Source organism: Ustilago hordei (assembly GCF_900519145.1).
Source record: "Ustilago hordei strain Uho2 genome assembly, contig: UHO2_contig_06, whole genome shotgun sequence".
NCBI lineage: Eukaryota > Fungi > Basidiomycota > Ustilaginomycetes > Ustilaginales > Ustilaginaceae > Ustilago > Ustilago hordei.
The window spans coordinates 823,413-848,377 of record NW_024545253.1 but is presented as its reverse complement, the minus strand read 5'-3'; the positions used below and the strand labels follow the sequence as shown (position 1 = coordinate 848,377).

General features: G+C 53.4%; 8 protein-coding genes across 8 annotated transcripts; 4 read left to right on the top strand and 4 right to left on the bottom strand.

The window, feature by feature from the left end:
* Window positions 1-1,673: 1,673 nt before the first annotated feature.
* UHO2_03724 (uncharacterized protein) lies at window positions 1,674-3,326 on the top strand (the record flags this gene model as incomplete). The annotated part of the gene is made up of 1 exon (XM_041554330.1): window positions 1,674-3,326. The coding sequence occupies one exon, from the start codon at window positions 1,674-1,676 to the stop codon at window positions 3,324-3,326; it is 1,653 nt and encodes a 550-aa protein (XP_041410264.1).
* A 633-nt stretch (window positions 3,327-3,959) lies between these two features.
* On the bottom strand, window positions 3,960-4,664 carry UHO2_03723 (uncharacterized protein; the record flags this gene model as incomplete). Its single annotated transcript, XM_041554329.1, has 1 exon — window positions 3,960-4,664. The coding sequence occupies one exon, from the start codon at window positions 4,662-4,664 to the stop codon at window positions 3,960-3,962; it is 705 nt and encodes a 234-aa protein (XP_041410263.1).
* A 581-nt stretch (window positions 4,665-5,245) lies between these two features.
* UHO2_03722 (uncharacterized protein) lies at window positions 5,246-7,306 on the top strand (the record flags this gene model as incomplete). Its single annotated transcript, XM_041554328.1, has 1 exon — window positions 5,246-7,306. One exon carries the CDS (start codon window positions 5,246-5,248, stop codon window positions 7,304-7,306), a length of 2,061 nt encoding a protein of 686 aa, XP_041410262.1.
* A 166-nt stretch (window positions 7,307-7,472) lies between these two features.
* UHO2_03721 (putative RPN1 - 26S proteasome regulatory subunit) lies at window positions 7,473-10,328 on the bottom strand (the record flags this gene model as incomplete). The annotated part of the gene is made up of 1 exon (XM_041554327.1): window positions 7,473-10,328. One exon carries the CDS (start codon window positions 10,326-10,328, stop codon window positions 7,473-7,475), a length of 2,856 nt encoding a protein of 951 aa, XP_041410261.1.
* A 1,185-nt stretch (window positions 10,329-11,513) lies between these two features.
* Window positions 11,514-13,181, top strand: UHO2_03720 (related to COT1 - Vacuolar zinc (and possibly other metals) transporter; the record flags this gene model as incomplete). Its single annotated transcript, XM_041554326.1, has 1 exon — window positions 11,514-13,181. One exon carries the CDS (start codon window positions 11,514-11,516, stop codon window positions 13,179-13,181), a length of 1,668 nt encoding a protein of 555 aa, XP_041410260.1.
* An 814-nt stretch (window positions 13,182-13,995) lies between these two features.
* UHO2_03719 (putative MGM1 - Mitochondrial GTPase related to dynamin) lies at window positions 13,996-16,932 on the bottom strand (the record flags this gene model as incomplete). Its single annotated transcript, XM_041554325.1, has 1 exon — window positions 13,996-16,932. One exon carries the CDS (start codon window positions 16,930-16,932, stop codon window positions 13,996-13,998), a length of 2,937 nt encoding a protein of 978 aa, XP_041410259.1.
* Window positions 16,933-17,561: 629 nt separating this feature from the next.
* On the top strand, window positions 17,562-18,263 carry UHO2_03718 (putative dUTP pyrophosphatase; the record flags this gene model as incomplete). The annotated part of the gene is made up of 2 exons (XM_041554324.1): window positions 17,562-17,967; window positions 18,064-18,263. 2 exons carry the CDS (start codon window positions 17,562-17,564, stop codon window positions 18,261-18,263), a joined length of 606 nt encoding a protein of 201 aa, XP_041410258.1.
* Window positions 18,264-18,392: 129 nt separating this feature from the next.
* On the bottom strand, window positions 18,393-24,863 carry UHO2_03717 (uncharacterized protein; the record flags this gene model as incomplete). The annotated part of the gene is made up of 1 exon (XM_041554323.1): window positions 18,393-24,863. One exon carries the CDS (start codon window positions 24,861-24,863, stop codon window positions 18,393-18,395), a length of 6,471 nt encoding a protein of 2,156 aa, XP_041410257.1.
* Between the last annotated feature and the right edge of the window lie 102 nt (window positions 24,864-24,965).

Genomic DNA, 24,965 nt, shown 5'->3' with positions numbered 1-24,965 from the left:
CGGGTCCTTGCTTTCGGTGAGGATATTCCACAGAGTAGCAACGACGACGGATGATGAAGTCAGTGAAGCAAGAACTGAACAAGGGACAGGACTTGTTGTGTCTAAGCGGGATCTCAACACCAGCGGTTGGATGAATCACTGAACCGATGGCACGTTCATGCAAGATCAAGGGTCACCTTTCTGGGCCACGATTCTGCCACGACAGATCCTTGTCAGTCAGGCGAGAGACACTGCTCAAAACAGATGGCCTGAGCAATCCTGGCACTCGGAATCGAAACTGGCCGGCTGTCAAGCGAGGGGAGGAAAACGCCATGCTGGCTTACCGCAAGTTGAGGAACGGACCCCGAATTCGCGGACTGACGACGGTGTCCGACCCCAGCACTCCGTCATCCAACTTCTTTGACCGGATCTGCTTACCACTCGCAGCGCAGCAGTAGGCATTAAGCCGAGAAAGAAGAGAAGATGTCTTAGGCCAGCTCTGAGTCCGGACACGAATTGGGTCAGCGACTGATGATAAGGGCTCAACATCTAAGGTCTCGTCTGGCTCTCGAATGCCATCGGACGGACAGTTTAGCGTGACAGCTGCCGGTGTCCGGATCTGAGCCTGACCCTGCATCCCGATTTGGCTAGACCCGATCTAGCCACGCAGACCCGATTTGATCCGGCACGGCCTGCAGAGCAGGAAAAGAAAAAGAAAGACGACGTCTAGGTTGCATACCGATAGGAACACACTCTCAGCAGAAGGCGCTGCCGCTAAAAAGGGGACCGTTGAAGGGAAAAGAGAGACAGAGACAGAGAGAGACAGAGAGAGAGAGAGGCCAGGTGCCAGAAGTCTGAAAATTGAAGCAGAGCTGCATCAGAGGCGTCAGTGATTTGCAGCTTTGCAGCTAACATGCCTGTGCTCGCTCGTCATCCTGATTCGCAACCCACAGATTTGGCAATCGCAATCACCAATCGCTCCCAAATATATCTCTAATAAATTCGCATCCAACACAGGCAGCAGAGCGCACTGTGCTTCCAAGGCTCAGACAGTGACAAAAGAGATCTGCCATCATCTATCTGCTCACACTCATCTTGCTCTGAACACGGTGAACAAGTGGTATCTGCGATCCGATTCATCTATCTCTACAGTGCTTTGACCGCTATATTCATTTCAATCTCTCGCCTGCATCCTACATCCAGCTTCCAGCATTCGGCATCCATCCATCCTGACTCGCATTCTACCATCTTGATACCAGCTCCCTCCACCGTTAACACCTCCCATCGCGCTATCAGCCGGCCATCGCCAAGGATCCCGAGCATCAGCGTTTATCCTGCATAGCACTGTTACTGCCATCAGTCTCGACATCGCTTTTGACCGCTATAACTCGTGTCCCTTGTCGCATACACTCATTCTCGACAGCAACGCATCACTTCGATATGCGCGAGCGCTAGTCAACACGTCAACCACTCACAACCCTGCTCTTCCTTCCTAGCGCTCCCGATTAGGCCACCATCCGACCCGGCCTTATATTCTTTCTCACAGAGCGTAGCGTGACCTGGGCGCGGAATCACGTTGGATCGATTGAACAGCGGTCAAGTCGGTCTCCCCTTCAGCTTGTATACCGTTCGAACACTCTTCTGGCTTGCGCTGTGCAACATTCAGCACCGACCTTGCAACCTTGTCTGTCGCCATGCCAGCTCCACTCGCTAAGGCCACCTCCAGAGGTAACGCCTCCATCCACAGTCATCCCACCGGTCCTACTCAAAAAACTTCGCTCCCAACCGCTGCCTCCACATCACAGCTTCAGCCAGTCCCATCGTGGCCCAGAGCTGGAACATCGCAACAGGATGAGCAAGCATCCACAAAAGCCAGCCTGAAAGCTTGGTGGGCCTCCTTCACCAAAGGGCGTGGCAACAAGGAAAAGAAGCAAAACGAGAATCGCGTCTTCGGCGCGCCGCTCCGACAATCGCTCAAGTACGCCAGTGTCGCCATCTCGGTCGCAGGCAACGACGGCCAACAGTATGTTTGGGGCTACGTGCCCGTCGTTGTCGCCAAGGTGGGTCTTTATCTCAAGGAGACCGCTACCGAGGTTGAAGGCGTTTTCCGTATTGCTGGATCTCAAAAGAGGATGAAGGAGCTGCAGGAGACCTTTGACAGTCCACCTCGCTATGGCAAATCCGTCGATTGGACCAAGTACAGCGTGCACGATGCTGCCAGCGTCTTGCGCAGGTACTTCAACCACATGCCTGAACCTATCGTCCCTCACGACCTCTACACCGAGTTCCGAAACATCCGTGCCAAAGAGCCTTTCGACGAAGAGGGTGCCATCAGAACCTATCGCCTTCTGATCTCCAGCATGCCATCTGCCAGCCAGTATCTGCTGCTCTACGTACTCGATCTCTTGGCCGTCTTTGCTCGGAAATCCGACAAGAACTTGATGCCTTCGAGCAACCTCGCCGTCATCTTCCAGCCGGGCATGTTCTCCCATCCCTCCCACGAGCTTTCGCCTGGCGAGCACAAGTTGGCAGTTCAGGTGCTCGAGTTCCTCATTGACCACCAAGACAATTTTGTGCTCGGCATGTCTCCACAGCCTGCCTCGCAGCTACCCCCTGAAGAGCTCACTGCCGTCTCGAAGCCTGTGACGGATGAAGATGTACTGGTGCCATCAGACAGCGACGAGGATCAGGGCGAATTGCAGGTGCACCAAGGCGGAGGTGCTCGTCTGTTGCGCAGCAAGACTACTAAGCCGAAAACCAAGAGACACGCACTTGGTCGTCCTCGTCGCGCCGACGACGATGGTAATGTCAGTGATGTGGGCGAGCTTTCCGCGCACGCTTCGGGTACATCTGGCAAGAGCCTTACGAACGAAGGTGCTTTGGCTGAAGCTGGCCAGCAGAAGCCTGCTATGGGTCTGCGACGTAGCCGTACAGCACCTTCTCACAAGCCTGTTGAGGGTGCTTCGCTGATCCGCAAGGGTCGCCGTCCTCGCGCTTCGGCAGGCGACAAGCGCGCAGCAGAGGAAGAGCACCGCAGGATCGTTCAGGCGCTCATACCACCACCGCCGGAGCCCAAGTCGCACTCGATGCAGAAGGCTGCTTCCAGCACAGGTCACAGTCAAACTGCTGCCGCAAGGCCATCCACCGACACAAGTCTAGCTCCTTCGTCTACACAGATGCGCAAGGCGCTCTCCGCGACAGATGCCCCTGCAGCACCTCGATCGATTGCCAGCGTCACCTCCCGTCCATCTGCAGACCACAACACTACGGGTCTTCCTACTCCTCCACCCTCCAAAATCCTCGGACCACAGGGATCTGGCTCAACCAAAGGGGAGGTCTCCAAGTAGCCTCTTCAGCCCATTGTCTTGGCTCTCAGTCACTCTTCAGTGGTGAAAAGCCCAACGAACAATTTCTTTTCGTGTTCATTTCCTTTCTTCTCCCCGCACAGTCGTTATGTCTCTTTCCATTCCCCCTTTCATTTCCTCTTCTCCGGTGTCTCTGTCAACCCTATCAATCTGACGGCGAGCAAGACACGATGGCACTGGAAACTCTTCCTGCATATACCTCACTTCACAACTGTATTCGTGTTACTGCATCTTCCAACCCTCAACTCTCCTCTCTTCTCACTTTCACACTTCAACGTGCACTTAGTCTTTCCATTTTTTTTTCTTCATTGTAACGGCTGATTGTTGTCTCAAATGGAACCGCATTTCCTAGTCGAAGTTGGATCGCTGTCTGAATGTGGTGTTCCTGAAAGTCTGTGTTTTCAAAAAGGGCGAGAGCGAACTATGTGGTACATTGGAAGAGAGATGCGCTCTGTGATGGAACGGAGGGACAGCTCGCTGCGTATGGAGCTTTGTCCAGATTGCGAGCTGTTGCCATCGCTCCGTCCACGGACAGGCCCTTGCTGAAGAGCACTGAACTTATTGCTGCTCTTCGCCGCCTTCAAGCATCTGAGCATCCTCAGCCACATACTCTTCCTATCCTTCCGCTGCATACTGTTCATCCTCACCCTCACCTGCAGCTGCTTCTGCACCAGCCCACCACGAGACCAATCCAAGGCCGCTACCAGCAATGCTTGCCGTGATGCTGTAGTGAGGCTTTATCTCCTTTGCTATGTGTTGATTATGATGTGAGTTCTGGCTCTCTCCTGCACCTGGTGGGCCTGGTTCTGCGTCGTGGAAAGCATCCGATTCGACTGTGAATCTGACCACCTCTCCTGTATCCAAGTACATTCTTTCATCCTGTTGGCTCAGCAGTGGATCCGCAGCAATTTGTTCCGTCCGTGCCTCATACAGCCAGAACCAAGCTCGTTCTTGATGGTCGAAAGCACATGGCTTTGGGATCAGATGTGATGGGACGTAAATGTCGTCAAAGAAACCCACAGTGATGTGGATACCCGCTTCGTCGGAGGACTTGATCTTGCCGGTGAGCACTTCTTGTGTGAACGGTCGGAAGACAATGAGACGAAATGTAACGTGGTGGTAGAGACAGCCATCGCCGAATCGGACTTTGCCTTCGGAACAGCTGAGGATGTCGAACAGGGAGATGCAGAGTCCGACATCTACGAGGATCTTGTTGGCATATTTGATGTTGATTTGGTCCGAAATGCTGGTTAGAGAGGGTTGACCGAAGGCGGAAGGATGAACACTGATGGTGTCTTCGATATCGGCGAGGACGAACATCTTGAGGGGATGATGGCAGAGAGCGCGCTCTCTTGAGCAGCGCCTATCAAGCGACCGGCTGAGTATCAGCCACAGCCGGTGTGGTGTCCTGATAGCGAGTCGAATGGATGTCTGTCTTGCGTTGGTCCACGGAGACCTTCGTTATGCGGGTGTTCCGCTGCTAGCTCGAGGAGGAGCAGCGTGAGAGCACGAGAGCTGTGAGCCTATCGATCAGGCCGACATCGTGAGAAGGCACTGCTTCGTGGTCGGAAGGGCCGGGTATAAAGTAAAGCTTCGAGCTGACGGCTGATGAACACTGAAGAGTATCCATGAACCTCAAACACTCCACTTCTTCGTGAGAAGCTCTTCGAGATTTTTTCTCCCGATATCCGTGAAATTTGTATGAAAAGGAAAAAAAAAAAAAGCTGTCAAAAAAAAGGGATTCTTAACGCAGTGAGTCGGCCGGCTGCGCTCAACTAACGCTCCACTTTTCCGCTCGGACCTTCCGCACTTTTTGGAACAAGCTCAGACTTTCGGATCACCCGCTTCTTTCTTTTCATCTTCGCATCTCCCGCATCACCATCACATGACTGAACGTCACAATGGAATTCAGCAGCCTCAAAGGACAGAGGTGGAATGCGCACGATGAAGCTGAGGCGAGAGCTGCTGCTGCCTCTGCAGAAATGGACGACTCAGCCTCGCAAACTCGACCTTCTTCGTCTAAGCCTCGTCGAACAAGGACTTCGCCTGCTAACCACAGCAACAGCAGATCCGAACAGACCACACCAGCCCAAGATCCACTTGTCGCCTCACCAACTGCAGAGACGCCATTCGGACAAGCAATGGCCAACCCTGACGCAGCGTCCGCTGCTGCCGACGAACCCCATTCACAGCCGCTTGAAGACGGATCACTCCCACAACCTGGTTTTGGCTCAGCAGAACACACCGCTTTCTCGTCGGACTCTGTCTACAGGCCTGACAGCCCAGAAGATGCTGCAGAACAGCCGATGAAACCACACAACCTCTTGAGAGCCACTCAGTTAATTCAAGCTGGCGGCGACCCGCTCTCGCCCTTCGCACCAGCTCCCATCCTTCGACTCAACGCGATCCGTATCGCAGGTGCAAATCGCGCACTTCGACCAAGCTACCTCGCCTCCCTCTGCCGACCCTATATGGACCCGACACTCTCAACACAGAATCTAGACGCCAGCTACCTCAACACCCTTTACTACGGCTCACGCACATCTCACGTCCTCCCCGGCCAACCTACCACTCTACCTTCCATCCTTGCTCTCACCTCCTCCCTCGCTGGTGACCTAGACAAGCTCGACGTATTTCGCAACATCGAAGCCTCCCTTGCACCATCCATGTTCCCTGGCGCCAGTGAAGAAGACGTCGATGTGATTCTGTCTTGCGGAAAACCCAAGGGACGAGTCTTTTTGAAGTCGTCAACAGATGTCGGCAATGGCGAAGGCTCAGCCTCAGTCCAGGGTCGCATTCGTAACGTCTTTGGCGGTGCAGAAACGCTGCAAGGCTCAGCTACATTTGGAACGAGGACTAAGCAAGCTTTCAACCTCGAATTCGGCGGTCCATTTGCGGGCAATCCAGATATCGAGTACAAACTTTCTGCTTTCTCTCACGATAGAGACTATTCTGCTTTTGCTTCGGTGTCAGAGGGCGTGAAAGGTGTACGTGCTAGTATTAATTCGAGCTTTACTTCTGAGCCGAAAGGAGTCATCAACCCGAGCGAGGAGGATGAAGGGCAAACAGCATCGACGAGCCAGCACGAGCTGGCATACGAAGCATCGTTGCGAGAGCTAGGCAGAGTGATGGCGGACGCAAGTGTAGCGGTCAGGAAAATGGCTGCTGCGCCAAGCGTCAAGTCTGCAGTCAGCTGGACTTGGTTGAGTGAGAACAGGGATAGTCCCGTGCTGCCCAGTCGCGGGAGAAAATTGAAGAGTGTCTTGGAGTATGCTGGGTTGGGAGGGGATGCGAAACATGTCAAGGTTGAAGTCGAGGGGACGACCGGTCGACACTTTTCTCCTCCCTTGGAATGGCTGTTCCCTTCTTCATCTACAACCTCTGCGTCGTCTCCATCGCCCTTCCTCGAAGAAGCGAAGGAAACATCAACCCTTCCTTCAACTACAGACGCGACCCCGGCCCTCTTCTCACCATACTATCCACTCTACACATCCCTAACTTTCCGATCTGGCCTCCTCTATTCCCTCGGCTCCTCCTCCTGCTCGTACACTCATTTCTCAGACCGCTTCCAACTCGGTGGTCCAACATGCCTCCGCATGTTCCGCCACTCCTCCCTCGGCCCCAAATCCGACCACTCCTCTCTAGGAGGAGACGCATTCTACTCCCTTGGTCTATCCTGTCTCTCCCCTATCCCTACCAAACCACACTGGCCTTTGATGCTACATACATTCATCAACGCCGGTCAACTATGCCAGCTTCCCACACAACCTTGGAAAGATCAAGGCAAATATTGGGGAGCGTTGAAAGAGTTAGCTCAACCAAGCAGTAGTGTCGGTGTTGGACTGGTGTACATGCAGGGACAATTGCGGGTTGAATTGAACGCAGGTGTGCCCTTGAGTGCGAGGAAGGGCGATGGGGTTAGGAAAGGGTTGCAGCTTGGAATTGGAATCGACTTTCTCTAAACTTCCAAAGCTCTCTTTTGTATTCTGCAACATCGTCACAATCTACACTCACATCACTCATCACTCATCACTCATCACCACCACATACATCGCATCAACTCGTCCGTGAAAGTTCGAGAAACCTGTGTTTATGCATAGATCTACCCCTACACCACGTTCAAGAGAGCTAAAGATCCTCCTCCTTAACATACCCGGGATTCTTCAATAAGATACTGAATCCTTCCAAAACATGTGCATAGCTCAAATACTCCTCTGTACCCAACTCCGCTCTCTCATACGTACCGACTCTAACCGGTGTTGTATGAGTCTGGAATCCACTAATCGTCCTTGGCTTACCTGCCTGTCCAACCACATCAACTGCCTTACCCACCCTAACGCTTGTAGGCAACGCCTCTAGCTTCTCATCCAATGTAATGAGGAAGCGGGGATACATAGCCGGACTGAGAAAGTACAGCATCCAGTGCGCCTGGTCAAGTACGAATCCGCGTGCATCCGTCATGGAAACCAACAATGCCAAGATACCGCTGACCGCTGTACGAGACATCAACTGTCGATCCGTGTGATAAGGATTAATTCCAATCGTTCCCTTACCCATGTGAACCAAGCCTTGGGATACACGAACCATGAACAAGCAGTCAGGCTCCTTGTAGTAGTACCCTGCCAACTGTCTCAACATCTGTGCCAAACGAGCGTTGTTGGAACCAGCACCAACGAGACCCATAGCCAGAATAGCGTTGATGGCCACATCCAGATCCGAGTCGTGCGAGTACTTGGAGAGGGTGTCAAGAACAGGCATCGATGGGTTTGAAGGGTTGAGAAGCGCCAGTGCCAGAGGAACAGCCCTACGGATCGCGGGCTCGCCGTAGTGCATGAGATGCGAAAGATGACGCATCGACATCTCAGCACCTACTTCTTCACCCATAGTGACGAGCGCAATACCAATAACGGCAAACGCCTGGAAAAGATCGTTGCTCTCCTTGTCCTTGTCCTTATCCTCGCTGGACTCGGCGTTTTCCGAATCAGCGTTGCCGTTAGCATTAGCGTTGGCGTTTTTACCTTCAGCACCCTCCTCAGTGGTCTCTGGCGCCTGTCTTTCGGTACAGTAGTGAAGCATCTTCTGCACCTTAAGCACGTTACCAGTACCAGCGTATGAGCACATGTCAACGAGCACCTGCGCCTGCTTGCTAATCGGATGCTCGATCGCCTTGAGCGTCTCGATCGTTGCATCACTCTCGTCTTGCTTGCCCAGGAACAACAGCGCAAGACCGAGGATCATGAACCTTCCCCACTTGTCGTCAAGCTGCGATGGATCACGTTCCATCATACTCTGCAAGATAGTGGGTGTGATCTCACCATGACAGCTGCCGGCAAAGATGAAACCCAGAGAGAGCGCCGACATAGCAGCTACCTCCATAGGTGTTGTCTCGTCCTGGATGTTGGGCAACAAGAGCGCAGCAATGTCCTCGCGGCAGAAGCCGGCGTAAGCGAAACCAAGACCGACGATGGCAGAAACTTTGAGAGTGATGCTCTTGGACTCGATGTGCTCGGAAAGCAGCGCCATGGCTTCGTCGAGTTCGGATCGCAGACCAGAGTGGACGATGCCATAAGCAAGGAAAGCACCGGCCTTGATAGCCTCTTCAGACGAGTACGAGTACTTGTCGATCTGATCCAGACCCGTCTCGGTGTTCCAGAGCAAGCTCATACCGAGCGAAGCAGCGGCAGAAAGCATACCGTGGTCCTTGTTTTTGTAGATCCACGAGTTACCCTCAGGTGCGTCGACCATAAGCTTGTCATTGCCGAAACCTGCGTTGACGAATGCATTCACAAAAGTGCTGGCAAGGTTACCACGAGCCGAATCGACCGATCCACCGAGACCTGTGCGCGAGTTCTCGAGATGAGTCTTGTAGATATCCTCGAGACTCTTTGGCTCAAAGACGTTGAGCTCCTTGCCAAAGTTGACGAAATGACGCGAGAGATGCGAGTTGTACATGATGTCGAGCAGCTCGTTGTCGGTGATCGGGTCATCTTCGTCTTGAAGCCATTCGATAGGGATGTGTTGCCTTGCGAGCATGTATGCGAGCTGCTTGCGCATGATAGGATTCTTGGGTGCCTCGAAATCGGATCGGATGAGATCCTTGTCGCCGAGACGAAGCGCAAGTGTCATAGCTTCGGTGTAGCGTTCATGCTTGCGGTAGATCTCGTGAGCAGTGCGGAGGAACATGATGTCATCGGGAGGAACAAGGAGGTTGACACAGCTGACCATGTAAAGACAGACACGTGCATAGGTGTCCTTGTCGACGAATTGTGGCAGCTTGTCGATGGCCTCGAGTTCAAGCAACAGATCGACGGCATCAGCTTCAGCATTGTGTGAGAGACTGAAGGGGACGACCTGGAGTGCAAGCTCGAGGAGCTCGTCTGTGTTTTTTTCCTCTTGCGAGCGAGCGTTGTACTCCTCTCCGAGTTCAGCGGCGAGGTGGCGCATGTATTCGTGTCCCCAAAGACCTGGATCTTCGGACTTGCCATCGGATGCGATGTGGTTGGCCTGAAGACGGAAGTGAAGAGTTTCGCGCTGACCGTTGTCCGAGTAGGTCATTGCAAGAACGGAGAGGATCTCAGCAAACAAGCTCTTGTCGGCACTCGCCTGCTTCCATGACTCGTAAAGAGTCTTGAGCTCTGGATAGTGGGGTCGGAGGAACTTGAGGGGCTTGGGAACGGAGGTCATGGAAGAGGTACTTGTGCGAATCAGGGTTCGGAGTGATTCGAGGGCCGGGCGATAGAGCGAGGAGTCGTTCTCTTTGAGACGCTCTACGAGCATCTCGAGCTCGTTCTTGAGCTGAAGATCCTCTTCGCTGAGCTCATCCTCAGGCTTGTCCTTGCCATTGGCACGCTTCTCGTTGAAGGGTGGGAGTCCTTTGCGAGCGGCTTCTTCACGCTGCTTTTCCTTCTTCTTTTCCTGATCTGTCTTCTTTGGGTCCTCGACAGAGACGGTGATGTCGAGCTCCTGCCCGTCGCCTCGTGCCATGCTGAGCTATGTGTGAGAGGGGTAGAGCTGGCAATGAACGTAAGGAATGCACCGATGCGCTGTGGAACGAAAGTGTTGAAAGATGCAGCTGAGACGATGCGAATGCAGGGCGAAGCTGAACGCAGATGTCGTGAAGATGAAGCGCTGCTAATGGTAGTGAACAAAGCGCAGCAAATGGTGAGGTATTGGAAGAAGGAAGCGGGAGTAACACGAATTGCTGAGCGCTTTCGTGTGTGTGAGTGTGGAGTGAGTGTGCGTCGAAGAATCTCGTTGCGCGTCCGTTCAGCCGGGCAGGGACAGACAGACACAAAGCAGCAGGAAGCCAACACAAAAAGCGCTTCGCAGACAGGAAGCCGATCACCTAGGAAACTCCACTTCAAATTCAGCGCGTCACCAGAAAGTTGAGGCGGTCTGACATACCGAAAAATGGTATCATGTCAGATCGCAATAGTCAACAACGTATCGAAGACACACGTGTCACAACCCACTCAATTGGCCTTGCTTTGCTCATTACTCCTTCCTACCATCATCTTCTCTTTTGGCAAGTGTCGCTTCAAGATTGACCTTGCCAATCTTCCTTTTCCCGCCCGATCCCCTCCCTTACGTTCCGCCTGTATGACCCGTTCTTTTCTGCGCTCGACTGGCCCCTTACGGCAGGCTGGGAGCCTTTGAGCCAGCGAGCCACCTTGCTGACCCGCAATCTAACATTGTTTCTGTATCGTCCGACTGATCCTCACTTGTGTGGCCGTGCAAGTCAAGCTGGCAAGAGATTTTATTCGACTATCACCATCTCCACCTCTCCGACGAACTCGCTTACGAGTTGGTCGTTGGTCGTAGGTAAGTAACCGAAACCTCTCTAGTTACACTTCTGTCCGAAGGGAGTCTGATTGTGGCCCCAACGAAGTGGTGTTTCTACTTTCAACTCCATTTTACCTGTCGACTGCCTTAATTCGCTGCAGATTTTGAAGGCGTCAACGGCAAACAAAGCACAAACCGAGCTAAACTTGATGAGATGAACACTTTTACCTTCTCCACCACCACCACACGGATCATAAGCTCGAGATCATTGCCGTGCATCATACACTCGGTTCTCGTCTTGGTCTTTCGAGCGTCGATTCCACCCCGGATCCCATCTTTCTTCTCCTCTACAACCCACCCGTCGCTCGTCATCCTACTCTCCTCAACATGGGCCTTAGCAAAGAGACCCGCATCATCACCCTCCTGGCGATTGATGTCGTCTTCTTCTTTGTCGAAATCATCACTGGTTATGCCGTCGGCTCGCTCGCTCTTGTCGCTGACTCGTTCCACATGCTTAACGATGTCATGTCTCTCATTGTCGCGCTTTGGGCTGTAAAGCTCTCAACCAAGTCTTCCGATCACCGTTTCAGCTACGGATGGCAGCGTGCAGAGATTCTCGGTGCTCTTGTAAATGGTGTCTTCCTTCTCGCGCTTTGCTTCAGTATCTTCATGGAGGCTATTCAGCGATTTGTCAATGTGACGGAGGTGACCAACCCAAAGCTGGTTGTTATCGTCGGCTGTCTCGGTCTGGCGAGCAATCTTGTTGGTCTCCTGCTCTTCCACGATCACGGCCATGCACATGGCGGACACGGTCACAGCCATGGCAGCCGCAGTCACGCTCACAGCCACGCTGTCACTCACGGCTCAGGCCACGATCACGGTGATGCTCACCAGGATGAGGCGGCTGTCGGTGACGCTGTTACCCCCGCCTCGATCGGCCGCAAGAGGACCACCACCAGCAACGACGATGGTGTCATCGGCAGTCCCGTTGCTAAGCGAGGCCGTGGTCGTCAGGACAGTGTCGGCTCTATCCTTGGTCACCCTGCTCAAACTCGTGCTTTCGTTGTACAGACTGCTCACGATCTTGGCTATGACGGCTCTTCCCGACACCAGCATAGCGACTCCATCACATCTCAAAGCGAGCGGACGCGTTTGCTAGGCAACGGCTCCAACGACTACGGCTCCACCGATGTCAATGCAGCTGATCTCGAAGCCGGTGCCACTTCCCCCACCGCGCGCAAGAACGCCCATTCCCACGATCAAGACTCCCACGCTGGCCACAATCACGCCTCCGACGATCACGTACACGATGGCCCAGGCCACGGTCACTCCCACGCTGGCGGACACAGCCACGGCGAAGGTAGCATGAACATGCAAGGTGTTTTCCTCCACGTCCTTGGTGACGCCCTCGGTAACGTCGGTGTCATCGCAGCAGGTCTTCTCATCATGTACTCGGATGCATGGTGGAGATTCTACTCTGACCCAGCCATCTCTTTCCTCATCACCATCATCATCTTCCACTCCGCTCTACCCCTCTGCAAATCCGCATCCTACATCCTCCTCCAAGGCGTTCCAGCATCCGTATCACTCGAAGCCGTCCGTCAATCCATCCAGAGCGTCGATGGGGTTCTCAACCTCCACGAACTCCATGTATGGCAGTTGTCCGAAAGCAAGATCGTCGCCTCAGTCCACGTCTTGGTCGCATGTTCTTCCGGTCACACTGAAAAGTACATGGGTATCGCAGCTAAGATTAGAGCAAATCTGCACAGTTGGGGCATTCACTCGAGTACCATTCAGCCCGAATTTGTACCTGGCGGATTAAGAGAGGCGGCGATTTTGAGCGGTGTACAGGTGGCAGAGAGCGACGAACATGGAAGGTTAAGAACCGTGGAAGGTAGATTGGTCGAGAATGAAGTGCAGAAAGTGGATACTGCTTGTTTAATCTCCTGTGGACAAGATAATTCTTGTCAGACGGAAAGCTGCTGTCCTCCAACTAACAGCACTAGTGCTTCGGGAACTGCCACTCCGGCTGCCAGCGGAAATGACCGTTCATAGTCGTTAGCCCTCTCGCCACAAGATCATACCCTTCTTGCTTTTCGGACCTTCTAGTCGCTCCTACATTTCGTTTCACCCGTTTCCGTTGTTAGAGACAGTGTTTTCTTACTGTCACGCTCTGTTTCTTGATACAGTATCATACATCAATGCGGATTGCATCAATTCTTCCAAAGTCTTTCTTGCTTGCAGTGAGGTTGAGCTCATCCACAATCACCGTGCTAACTGTTGAAGTGGTGGTGGACTCTTTATGGCAGGACACGGTTGTATTGCGTTCTCGACGTTGGTGAGTAAGTACAAATGATAGATAATATCATCAGGAACGAACTAGCTGACTCGAGCACTATATATACATCTCGACACCGTCACAAAGATAGGGGAAGGTCTGAAGCATGAGAGGCAGGGCACGAGAGCCCTTTGGAAGGAGGAGTCCGTTTTCTCTGAGGGACTTTGCCACCCTATCGAGAGGTGCCGACGAAGGCTTACCCTTTGAAGGAGACTTGTCGACTGCTTCGTCGGATGCACCGATCACCTTAACGGAGGCTGCCCAACGGGAGGCCCAACGAAGGCTTATCATCGTGAGAAGACTTGTCGGCCGTCCCGTCGGATGTACCGGTCATCCCGTCGGAAGACATCGGCCACTCCGTCGACTTGCTGGTGCAAGTCGATACCCCTCCTTCACTAAGCAAGTCTGCACAGACAAATAGTAAACCCAAAGAGGAGTGGAGTGAGATTCAAACCAAATAAACACAATAGACAAGCAACCGAATCCAAGGGTATACAGTGTACAACATCTCAGTATCGTCCTACCGATCGTCTAGAAGAAACTCCACCGACTTCCTTCCCTAACCTTACTGTGTCCGCTCTTCTCCTGGTAAATCTTGACCAAATCACTCAGCTTCTCCATGACCATTTCCAACTTTTCCTTCCTCTCTTGCAAATCCAAATGTTTCTTTACCACGGGGTTTTCTCTTGCGAACTTTGCCACTTCCTGTTTATCCAGATTGTATACCAGCTTTGCGTCGATCTCCCTCGGAAACTGGTAGAAGAACTCGGAAAGCAATTCGATGTTGATGAACATAACCGCAGTGTATGTTAGCTTGTCGGCGACAATGTTGAGGAAAGTTTCTGGACAGAAAGCTTTCGCTTCAGGTCCACCACGACATCGTTTAGATTTGAGAGTGTTGAGTCGGGTCTTGAGCATACGAGAGCGTTCCGTGAGGAAGAGCGCTTCGCGAGCTTTGATGAGCAGAGCAGAGTTGTAGTCTGGTCTTGTTGGGTCGTTCTGGTCATCGTCTTCCAGGGGGAGAGGAGTGGTGTTATCAGAGGAGGCAGCGGCTTCTCTTGCCCGAATGCGAGCTTGAACCCTCTTCCTCTCCCTATCTTCCAAATGAGTCACGTATTCCATAGCGCCCTTCAACCGCCGACCACCAAGCAGCTTCTTGATATTGTTGAAAGCTGCATCACACATACCCAATTCCCTTTCCACCAAGTTGACCGACCTCTGCCTTCCAGCTTCCCACTCCGGTGCTTCTACCTCAACTTCATACTTGAACGGCTTAACGCAGTTCTCTACCTGATCAGCAGTCAACCCGAACCTATCCCTGAGAATCGCCGTACTGAAAGTAACAATTTTCTCAGCCGCATCCGGGTGGTGATTGAACGGCTCGGACTGAGCCAAGTGCTCGACCTGCGTCCTGATCGAATCCACTACCAGCTGTGTAGACAATCTTCCAACCCCCGACTTCGTCAACGCTGATGAAGAAGCGTCGAGCTTGTACTGCCAGTACTTGTCCAAGTCCTCGGGCGAAACCTTCCTTGCATCTGCTAACTGCGATAACTCTGGAGTGCGGGCATCAGACCAATACATCTGAGCCAAGATATCCATTACCTTCTCGTCCAACGCCTGTTTCAGCAGAGCTCGGACTTCAGGTTTTCCAAAGTTCAAAGCGAATTCCTTGAAGCGCAGCTTGAGAGCGTCCATGGTCTCGGCGACGTAAGATTCGGCAGTGATGCTACGATCATTGTACTGCACTTTGAACTGGTAGGAAGCTTCCTCGAGCTCGACCTGCACTGCATTGGCAATGCCGTGAAGGGACGAACCCATACTCTCTTCCAGCACGCTCATCAGTCGCCTTCTGAGCGTATCGGTGCCCGTCATCGGCTGCACACCTGCATTTCTTCCTCTCGTTGGAGCACGGAAATGCTCCTTGTTGGCAGCAAAGTAATCTGACTCCTGCTTCATCACCAAACTCGACATCCTTCCCTCCCCAGTCGCCCTATCATGCCCTTTACTACTCTGGAAAACACCCAAATTGTTCTTGCACACCACTCCAACATACCCCAACGCCAATGGGTACTTGTTATTGGACAAGATCCCCGCTCCCACCTCAGGTGGGACCAAGTCCATCTTCGTCACGACTCCAATCGTCCTTAGTCCCAGAGGATCAACTTGACGACTGGCGCGAAGGGCGGGAGAGTTGGCAAGATCAACATCAGCTGCGCAAACAGCGAGAATGATGTTGGGTTCTTGAATGTACTTGTTGCAGAGTTTCTGGATCTTTTCGCGGAGCTCGTCGGGCTGGTCCATGGCTACGATCTGGACGTAACCGGGGAGGTCGATGAGGGTGAGATCGGGTACGTGTGGACTGTGGATGCGGAGTTCGATAGGCTCGTCGCTGACACATTCAGAAGCTGGAACGGCCATGTTGAGATCGTAAAGCGTCTTTTGGACATGCGAAAAGTCGGTGATACGGCCCAAGACAAGGCCGGGGAACTCGGCGTATTCGACGAGCGTGTCCTTTGTGGGTCGGTCGGGCCGAGCAGGTGAGTGGATGAGAGTAAGCTCGATAGGTCGACGAGTAACCATGTTGTTTCCCTTGGGCAGGAACTCGTGACCGACAATGGTTTCGAGAACGGAACTCTTGCCACTACTCTGCGAGCCAATGACAACGATGGAGGGAAGTGACAGCTGGTCCGACTCGTGATCGATTTCCTTGAGTATGTTGCGGACCTCGATAAGCTTGCGCGTGAGAAGCATGAGCTCTTCAGTGCTACCTTTTGCTACGCCGTCGCCCGACTCAGCTGTGTCGTCACCATCGCCAAAGAGAGACGAAGCGGCCACGGCAGCTGCTCCAGCCAAAGTAGGTGCACCATTCGGATCGGGACCTCCACCACCACCCCTAGCTCTCGATGAATCAACACCATCAGCATCTGACTCAGACGAGCCCATACCCGAGAAAAAGTTCCTCAAGAAACCTGGAGTCTGCAGCTTGGGCAGTTCAATACCATCCACCTTCTCTGACAGCGCCTCCCATCCATCCCTTGCACTGTCTAGCGCATCGGCACCGAATTCCGATAAGCCCGCGTAGGCGTCTTTGGCTCTGCCCGACATTTTTTCATATGAGCGACCGAGCATGCCTTTGAACTCGTCGACCTTGTAGTTGGCGTAGGCGAGTGCGCCTCCACCTGCTGCGATGCCATAAGCCGGCAGACGAACGGCCCGGAAAGCGGCACGGGGGACCGAGTTGAAGGAGATAGCGCGCACATGAATAAGGCGGCTACCGCGAGCTGAGGCAGCGAAGTGAGAGGTGAAGGTTGAATTATCGATAACGGAAGGCCGATGGCCCGCGAAGCGTGAAAGAGGTTGGCGGAGGTGCACGTTCTGAGAGCGAGTGGGGGAGGCGAGGGTCGAGAAGCGCGAGCGGTTGGTGGCGTACTGCGCGATTCTGCTCATGCTTTGGTAGGCCAACATCATGAATAGCGCGTGCTGGTCGTGGGTGGAGAGTCCAAGGTCGGGGCGGAGCCAGGTATTGTCCGTCGAACAGTGGAGCGCTGTTAAGCAGCTGTTTTGCGGTCAGGAGTCGGACCCTTCGTCGTGGGCAGATAAGAAGGGCGTGTGGCAGGAGACCAAGTACAGTCGCTGCAATCTAGTCCATCGACAAGATCCTTTGATCTGTCTGTGTTCTTGATGGTCAGGCCGTGATATGTTATGTCTTGTGGTGGTGGCGACGATGGTAGTTGCCAAGATCGGACCGAAGCCGTGGCAGGAACCGATAGTAGAAATCGCTTGAGACGTATCTTGCACAGCTCACTCACATTCCGCTCAGCCAAAAACCCAAATAATATCTCCACTTTTTGAAAACACAGAGCACGCAAAACCAAAACAACACCAATGTCAGATCGCAACATCACGAACATTCGTGATTTTTCCCGACGTGGCTCTGTACGCGTCAATTTACGCGGCACGCGAGGCGGTCATATTTTTTTGGTGCGCAGAGACCAACACCTTTCACCTTCACTTGGGCTCCTTCCTCCTCCGCTTCTTCTCTCTCGCACCTCCCTGCACTCTCGCACCTCCTTGCACTCTTCCACCTTTCCGCAATGACCACCACAACCATTTCCGACAACAACGATACCAGACCCACGAAGTTCGCCAAACTGGACCACCCCGCCACTACCACCATGTCTTCCTCCAGCTCTACCCTCCGCCTCCTAGTACAGCTCCATCCCTCTCACCCGCTCGCAAAACTTCCCACCCGAGGCTCAGCACTTGCAGCAGGCTACGACCTCTACGCATCCGAGCGCGTCCTCCTCCCTCGTGGTGGACGTAAAGTTGTCCAGACCGGTATCTGCCTCGCCATCCCCACCGGCCACTACGGTCGTGTAGCTCCCCGATCCGGCCTCGCTTCTAAACACGGCATTGACGTTGGTGCTGGTGTGATCGACGAAGATTATCGAGGACTGCTCGGTGTTTTGCTTTTCAATCTGGGCGATGCTGATTTCACAAGTAAGTATCATTCCACATAGAAAAAAAAGAAAAGAAAAAAAAAGGGGGAGGAGTGAGCTTGCTGATAGAATGTTGCGTTGTGTTCTGATGGTGTAGTCAATGAAGGAGACAGGATCGCACAATTGATCATTGAGAAGATTTCGACTCCAGAGGTTCAGCAAGTGGAGAGTTTGGACGAGACTTTGCGCGGTGAAGGCGGTTTCGGATCGACTGGTGGGTTCACTGCGCCAGCTGCTGATGCAACCGCAGCGGCAGTTGCTGCTGATTTGCCTGCCGAGGTTCAGTCTAGTAAATAAGCCTCCTTAGTCCTTCTATCGATGTTTCACCCGCTCGCACTACAGCAATCTCACGACTTTAGACAAGTGATGGGGAATTGAGATGTATGATGGAACGAAAGAGTAGCTTCATGTCCGCATATGATGTGATCAAAGATCACCAGAATCTGAAGAGGGGTGCAATCGCTTCCAACAGCTCTCATGATAGACCAGGCCAGATTTTTGAACCACGATTCTCTCCTGCTCATTCCCTTCACCTACTCCCATCGCCCCATCTACATCAAACGAGACCTCACCCGCTCCCTCTCCCATCCACGCATTCGCTTGAGCTTTGGTGGGGAAAGCAGTAATCGTCCCATCTCCATCCTCTTCCTCAACCTTTTCGTCGTTCTCGGCTGTGGCCTCATCCACCTCGATCTCAGTCGCCAAACTTCCCCTCCACTCCGGCCCATCATTGATCCTCAGACTAACCCCTATAGTACTAGCAATCGAATTGCTTCGCTTCATAACCACATTCGAAGGTCTACGCTCCGTTGCTTCGCTTCCAAAGTATCCATCTACCTCGCTGAGCGAAGCAACGCTACTTTCGCTCCCCATCCTCCTGTTGAACCCACTTGCACCTGGAGTGGTGCCATTCAGCTGGAACTCGGTTGAAGCGGATCTGACCACTCCTTTGCCTTTATCTGTGCGCGGTGAGGCCAGAGGTGCAGCCTTCTCGTCATACGGAGACTTGGCTCGTCGACGAGGTTGTAGCAGCGACGCTGTTGGTGTTAGGCTTGAACTGGCTTTTCTGCTCGGGGAGGGGGCGGAAAATGAAGGCGCTCGGGTGAGCTGGCTTGTTGGCTCTGGTGAAGTGACGGGTGAAGTGACTGTTATCGCACCGTTTGCAGGAGAATTCTTGCTGGACTCGGCTGCAAAGCCGCGCTTAGGACCGATGAGCAGCACCTCACATCCAGCACATCTAGCAGCTGCCCCACCCGCCGGTCTCCACCCATGTTTCCTTTGAGCATGCAACCTGCGGAACTGATGGAAAGTGTCTCTGTCAAAAAGCTTGTTTGTGATCGCCAGCAGTTCTGATCGCAGATGGTAAGCTGAAAGCATGCCGTCGAGAACAGACCGTATTTCTGCGTAGTACTCTGCAACGCCTGCTTCTTTTTCTGCCTCTCCATTCGACTTGTCGTCGGTCTGAGAACCAGTGAGTCGTCTAAAAAGCGCTGGGAAGGAAACAGCTTCAGCTGCTGTAGAAGAAATGAGGTCCGAAAGTGTGTCTTGAACAATGTCCCGGACTCCGTGGAGTAGTTGCTTCGGTCGTTGTATTTCGTCGCTCTCGGAAGCAGAAGCACCTAGGCGGGCAACATCGTGTACCAACCGCACCAAACTCCTCAGAAGACGATACCACACTTCGTCGGTGTCCAACTTCTCTCCTTGCCGCTTTGCCTTGATTGCGGGTTGGTCTTCATCATCGCTGTCATGCTCACCACCGAAAGCATTCGCTCGCTCGATACAAAGCCGAACAGCCACGTTGACACACCTTCGGACATCGCCCAGAAGCTCTTCCGCGACCCCTCCCGACCCAGATGCCGCAACGTAAACGAGCGAATCAGCCGTCCTTGCGCACGCTGTATCCAGCTCTTCGAAAGCTTCTTTCGACCTCCCCAATCGATCCAGCGCCCACAGCACGGTATCGCTGTTTCTCGTCACCCTCGATCCATCAATTGCCACATCTCCTTTGCGGCACACTTGCACCAAGCGCTCGAGGTCAAAGTAAGTCGCGCCTCGAGTGTCCAGATTGCGTACTACCGCTTCGGGATCGTAACGACAGAGCAAGTCGAAGTACACTTCCCGTTCTTTCTGCTCGAGATGATCTGCGTTAGCCCTGCCAACGTCCGCATTGTAGGCGGTATTAGTACACGCGGCTGGGCCTCCTTCGGTCCAGCCAAGTCCTTCCTCTTCATTACCGGATAGCTTTGGCTGAAGCGTCGGGTGTGCGGCTGCGGCTTTACTAACCTCCATCGGCTCAAAAAAGCACCGCAAGAACAACAGCAACCTCTTCTCATCCAATTGCTCCAACCTCTGCAACACCTCTCCATGCTTCTGCGGGAAGAACCTATCGAGCAACCCTGCAGTCTTGAGCGCATCTAGGTCCAACAGATCAATGATGTGGTCCGAGAGCTGCTCGTGCAGTCTAGCCTGCAACTGCTCCCTCTTTGGCGTGTCATTGCGAGTGGCGTTGAAAAGTATTGCTTCGAAATGAGCAAATGCGTCACCTCTCGAGCTACCCTCTTCTTCACTGTCTGAAAACGTGGAATCGGTCTGGAGATGCTCTCGAAGATACATCCCAAGCAGCCTATCCCATTTCTTCTCCTGTCTGAAAGCGGATCGCAAGATGCGGTGAAACGATGCGCGCTCGAAGATGTTCAACCAGTTGTCGTCGAATCGTGGCTTGTAGTGCGAGAGAAGACATTCAGCTGCTAGCTCGCGGTCTTCTCGAGTCGAGTCGATCACCTCCTCTTCTTCCACCACAGAGACCGCATCACCACCGCTCTTCTCGACAGGAAGCGCAAGTGACCGCAGCAACAAGTCCACGTTCTGCTGCGACAGCCGTACGAACTGCGGGTACTTGGGCGCGTTCCTCGCGACAAAGATGTACACAAAGATCCTCGCCATCAGTGGCAGCGTCTGAGACTTACCACCTTCCGATCGCCTGCTGGACTCCTGCGAGCTAGTCAATTCCAGAAGCACATCCACAATAAGTTGTCTACTAATCCGCTTTCCCACTACATCTTCGTCATCAAGGAAGCCATCTTCAAAAGCCAAATCTAACGCATCGAGGAACGCCTCTGCGTCGAACTCCAACAGCAATCGAAGGTAGGGATAAATAGGCTCATGATCGCCATCACTTTTCCCGTGACTCTCGTGCTTGAGGTCGTCCTGAGTATCGTTGAGACCGTACAGCACAAGTTTACCGCCCAGACCGGGAGGCCACAATGTGCAACTGCCGGAGAAAACGAAAGAGTAGATAGAGCTCTTGGCTTTGCTCGCTTGTTCGTCCATTCCGAACGGCTCCTGACTCGGGTAGCGGTTGCCCGTGAGAATGACGGAGAGGTATGAAAAGACGCGATATGCATCTTCAAGATCTCTCTCTCCCGCCTCCCACTCTGGCACTTCCTCCTTCGCTTCTGCCAACACCGAACTGTCGGCGGTGTCGTCGGCGACTCGGATATGAGCATATGGATCACTGGTATCCTCCTGGTCCACCTCACTTGTCACTTCTTTCCTCTGCTTCCTTCTGCGCACAATCGCCCTTCGCAATGGGTGCAGCAACTCAATGATCGGTGAAACCCAATCCTCCAACGCACTATTGAAGACATAGATCAACGCGTCGTACAATCTCCTCTCCAAACACAACGACAGCGTCTGATCCAAATCCAACGACTTCGGATCCACATGCCAGATAATCCTCTCTGCCTGCCCATACTCGGCTCGATCCCTTCGAAACGCAACCAATCTCTGCACCACTGGAATCGGCAGAGTTCGCAGCTCTCCAGAGACAATAAAGTCTTCCATCTGCCCGACAAAGATGGCTTCGATGCCATTGTCTTCGTACTTATCGTAGAGAGTGTTGAAGAGAAAATCAAGGTCGTTCAGGGAGAGACAGGCGCGCGCACAAACGCGAGCAAGACCTTGGAAGAGGGAGGTACGATCTACGCCACGACCGTCTGGCGTGACATGGGTCGAGTCAGTAAGTCGATCGGGAGAGAAGGCGTATTCGGCGGACGCAGCCATGAGCTCGCGGAGTTTGTTGGTGACGGTGAGGGTGCGTTCGATGGGCTCAGAGGGCAGACCTACGGCTGAGCCAAGGAATTTGTCCTGATGGAAGAGTGTTGCTAATTCGATGGCTGAGAGGAAATCGCCTTGACTGACGTAGAGCAGCAGACGGTCTGCCCAAGAGAGAAGGGTGCCGACTACAAGATCTGATTTGGTCAAGAAGAATGAGCACCCTTTCGAGATGCGAACGCTGTGATTGAGCGCCCAAGATCGAGCAGCTAATGACTCTACCGAGGTTGGATGCTCATCTTGTGTCTCTGCACGAGGATCGAAGGGCTTTCCAAGGAGCACAGCATCATAGTATCGCTGCTCTACGGTCTTCGCCAAAATCGCAGAAGCGCTTCCACCTCTCATACGCTCTGTCACCTTGCCGGCACGGCAGTCGAACAACGCTAAACCTGACCGTGTCGTCAACATGAGCAGATCCGGACTGAACCACTGCAAAGCGATAATGTGATCCGGCTCCTCGATACCATCTTCGCCCGTCAGCTCAACCATGTCTACCTCTTCCGTGACCACGCTTGTCGCGGCCGCATTGCCTCCACGTGCTGTTTTAGGTTCTGGACGCTGCTCGACCTTCCTCGTCACCAGCCTGACAAGATGCAGTGTAGGTCCAAAAGAAAAAGCTAGAATGGGGTTGGTTTGCCTTGTCCGCCTCCCATCAACCTCTGTCGACGCTGGGTACCATGCAAGACAGCCCGGCTCTTGAGTTTCTGGTCCTTCGGTTACGACGCTTGCCACCGTCTTCTCTGTTGCCGGTTGCTTGTGCACCTTTCGATACCAAGTCTTTGGCGAGGGCTTAAGTCCTACCAGAACCATCTTGGCTGGTGTGATCATGGCGACAAACGTTGTCTCATCCGCAGCGTGCGGCCGAGAGCCGAGTGGCAGCGGACTGAGCTGGAAGATGGTATTGCGCTTCTTTCCATCGCTTAGCCCGAGCTCGTCCTCATGCTCGTATTGTGGGTACTTGCCGAGCAGTCGAAGCGTGTCGTTGGAGCTGACGCCAAGGATCTTGCCTAAGGCATGGTAGAATGCGAGACCTTTGTTGTCAGCAGTGACAATGGCGGTATGACGAAGACCGATAAAGCCAATGTGAACGATGGCAGAGCCAGAGAGATGCCCTTCCTTCTTCCCGGCTTTGACAGATGACAGAGGCACTGGTGGAACATGTCGTGCTGCACGTCTAGGGTTGGACAAGTCGTAGAGGAAGATATTGCCCGAAGCATGACCAACACCGAGGAAAGAGTGATCCGAAGAAAGGGCAAGAGCAGTGACGGCATCGCCGTAACTACGTCCGTCGTGACCACACGAAGCAAGAGGCTCCTGTGCAAAGTCGCAGACGATGGTCCTCCCCCCTTGCGTACCAATGGCGATAAGACCACCGGCGACAGCGAGCACTGTTGGGATTGGATCGGCGGCATCGGGCCTTGACTTTGCATTGGCGAGAATGCGTCGCAGTGCTGACCATTTGACAAAATCGCGAGTAAGCTCTTCGCGCTTGTTGGATAGTGTCTCTTTAAGATGAGTCTCGGGCGAAGCGACATCCGAGCTAGTATTGTCCTCGGGAGCAGTGCCAAGACGATGCGCTGAGAAAGCGGACGAAGCAGAATCGCTGAGCAGTGAGGCAGCACTTTGTGCCGTTGGCAGCAACGATGTGCCATTGAGACTGCCGCCATATGGGAATGACACGCGTGCTCGGCGACGCTTGTTGTGACCGGTTACAGATCCACTGATGCTGGTGGAGAAGGAGCTTTGCCTGGAACGCTGCGTTGTGGAAGACTCTGCAATGGCCGACCTGGAGGCATCGTCATCTCTTGAGGATTGACCATGAGCAGCAGCTAAGCCGTTAGCCGTGAATTCGAATGGCAAGGGCGAGCGCAACTTGTTACGGGACGATGACGAAGATGGTGTGCCGGGGACATTGCCCGAGGATCTGCCGGACTCCACTTGGAGATGCTTTGGGACTGATAGAGAAGCGCTGGTTGCCCTGCCTACAGATGCTCGTAAGCGCGAGAGCGACGGATATGCCATGGGTCGCTGTGGTGTCGAGGCGGATGTCATCATGTTGGACTGGCGCAGGAGCGAGAGCCCTGTCCCTGAGGTAGACCTGGATGTGAAGATGCGAGATGAAGATGGCTGAGATGGCAAACGTTGCCGTGATGATTGCGGCTGATGCTGGTGTGAAGAAGCGGATCGGGTATCGAAGCTGATATCGTTCGGCAACGGATGAGGGTAACGGAAGGAAGACCCATCATCGCTGGGAGCAACGTCAGCGTGTCGCGGTGTGGAGCTGGATGCAGCATCAGCGTCGGCTAGTATTGGGAGGCGTCGCTGCGTAGTCGGAGATGAGGGCGATGTGAGCGATGACTGCACTTCAAAGTTGCCATTGAGCTCAGTCGTTGTGTCAACCTCGTCCTCATCGTCGCTACCGAGGATGTCCTTCATCTTGGCGCTGTAGCTGTCGGAGCCGATATCAATGGAGGCATTGTTGTCATCCGGAGTCGAACTGAAAGGTTGTGTCGCGTCTGCATCATCGTACACGAATTGGCCATTATCATCGTCGTCGTCATCATATGCCACAAAGTCGTCGTTGACAGTGTCTGGAACGGTGCCATCAGATGACGTACGAGCAGGATTCAAGCCGTTAGCGCGAGACTTCGGAGGTGAGGCGAGTACATCTTCCATCTGCTCGTTGTAAGTGCGATCCTGTTCTACCTGGAAAGAGGATATTCTCTCCGCATACGAGGGTGCAGCACCCCAAGGGTTGGATTCGGAAGAGTCGTTGCGCTCCATCGTGGTCACCGAGCCAGGATACGATTAGCGTGGTGGCAGCAGTGCTCGCAGTGTCGCGGTGAGTGTTCGTAGGGACTATGTAGATCTGAACATGTCGGAATG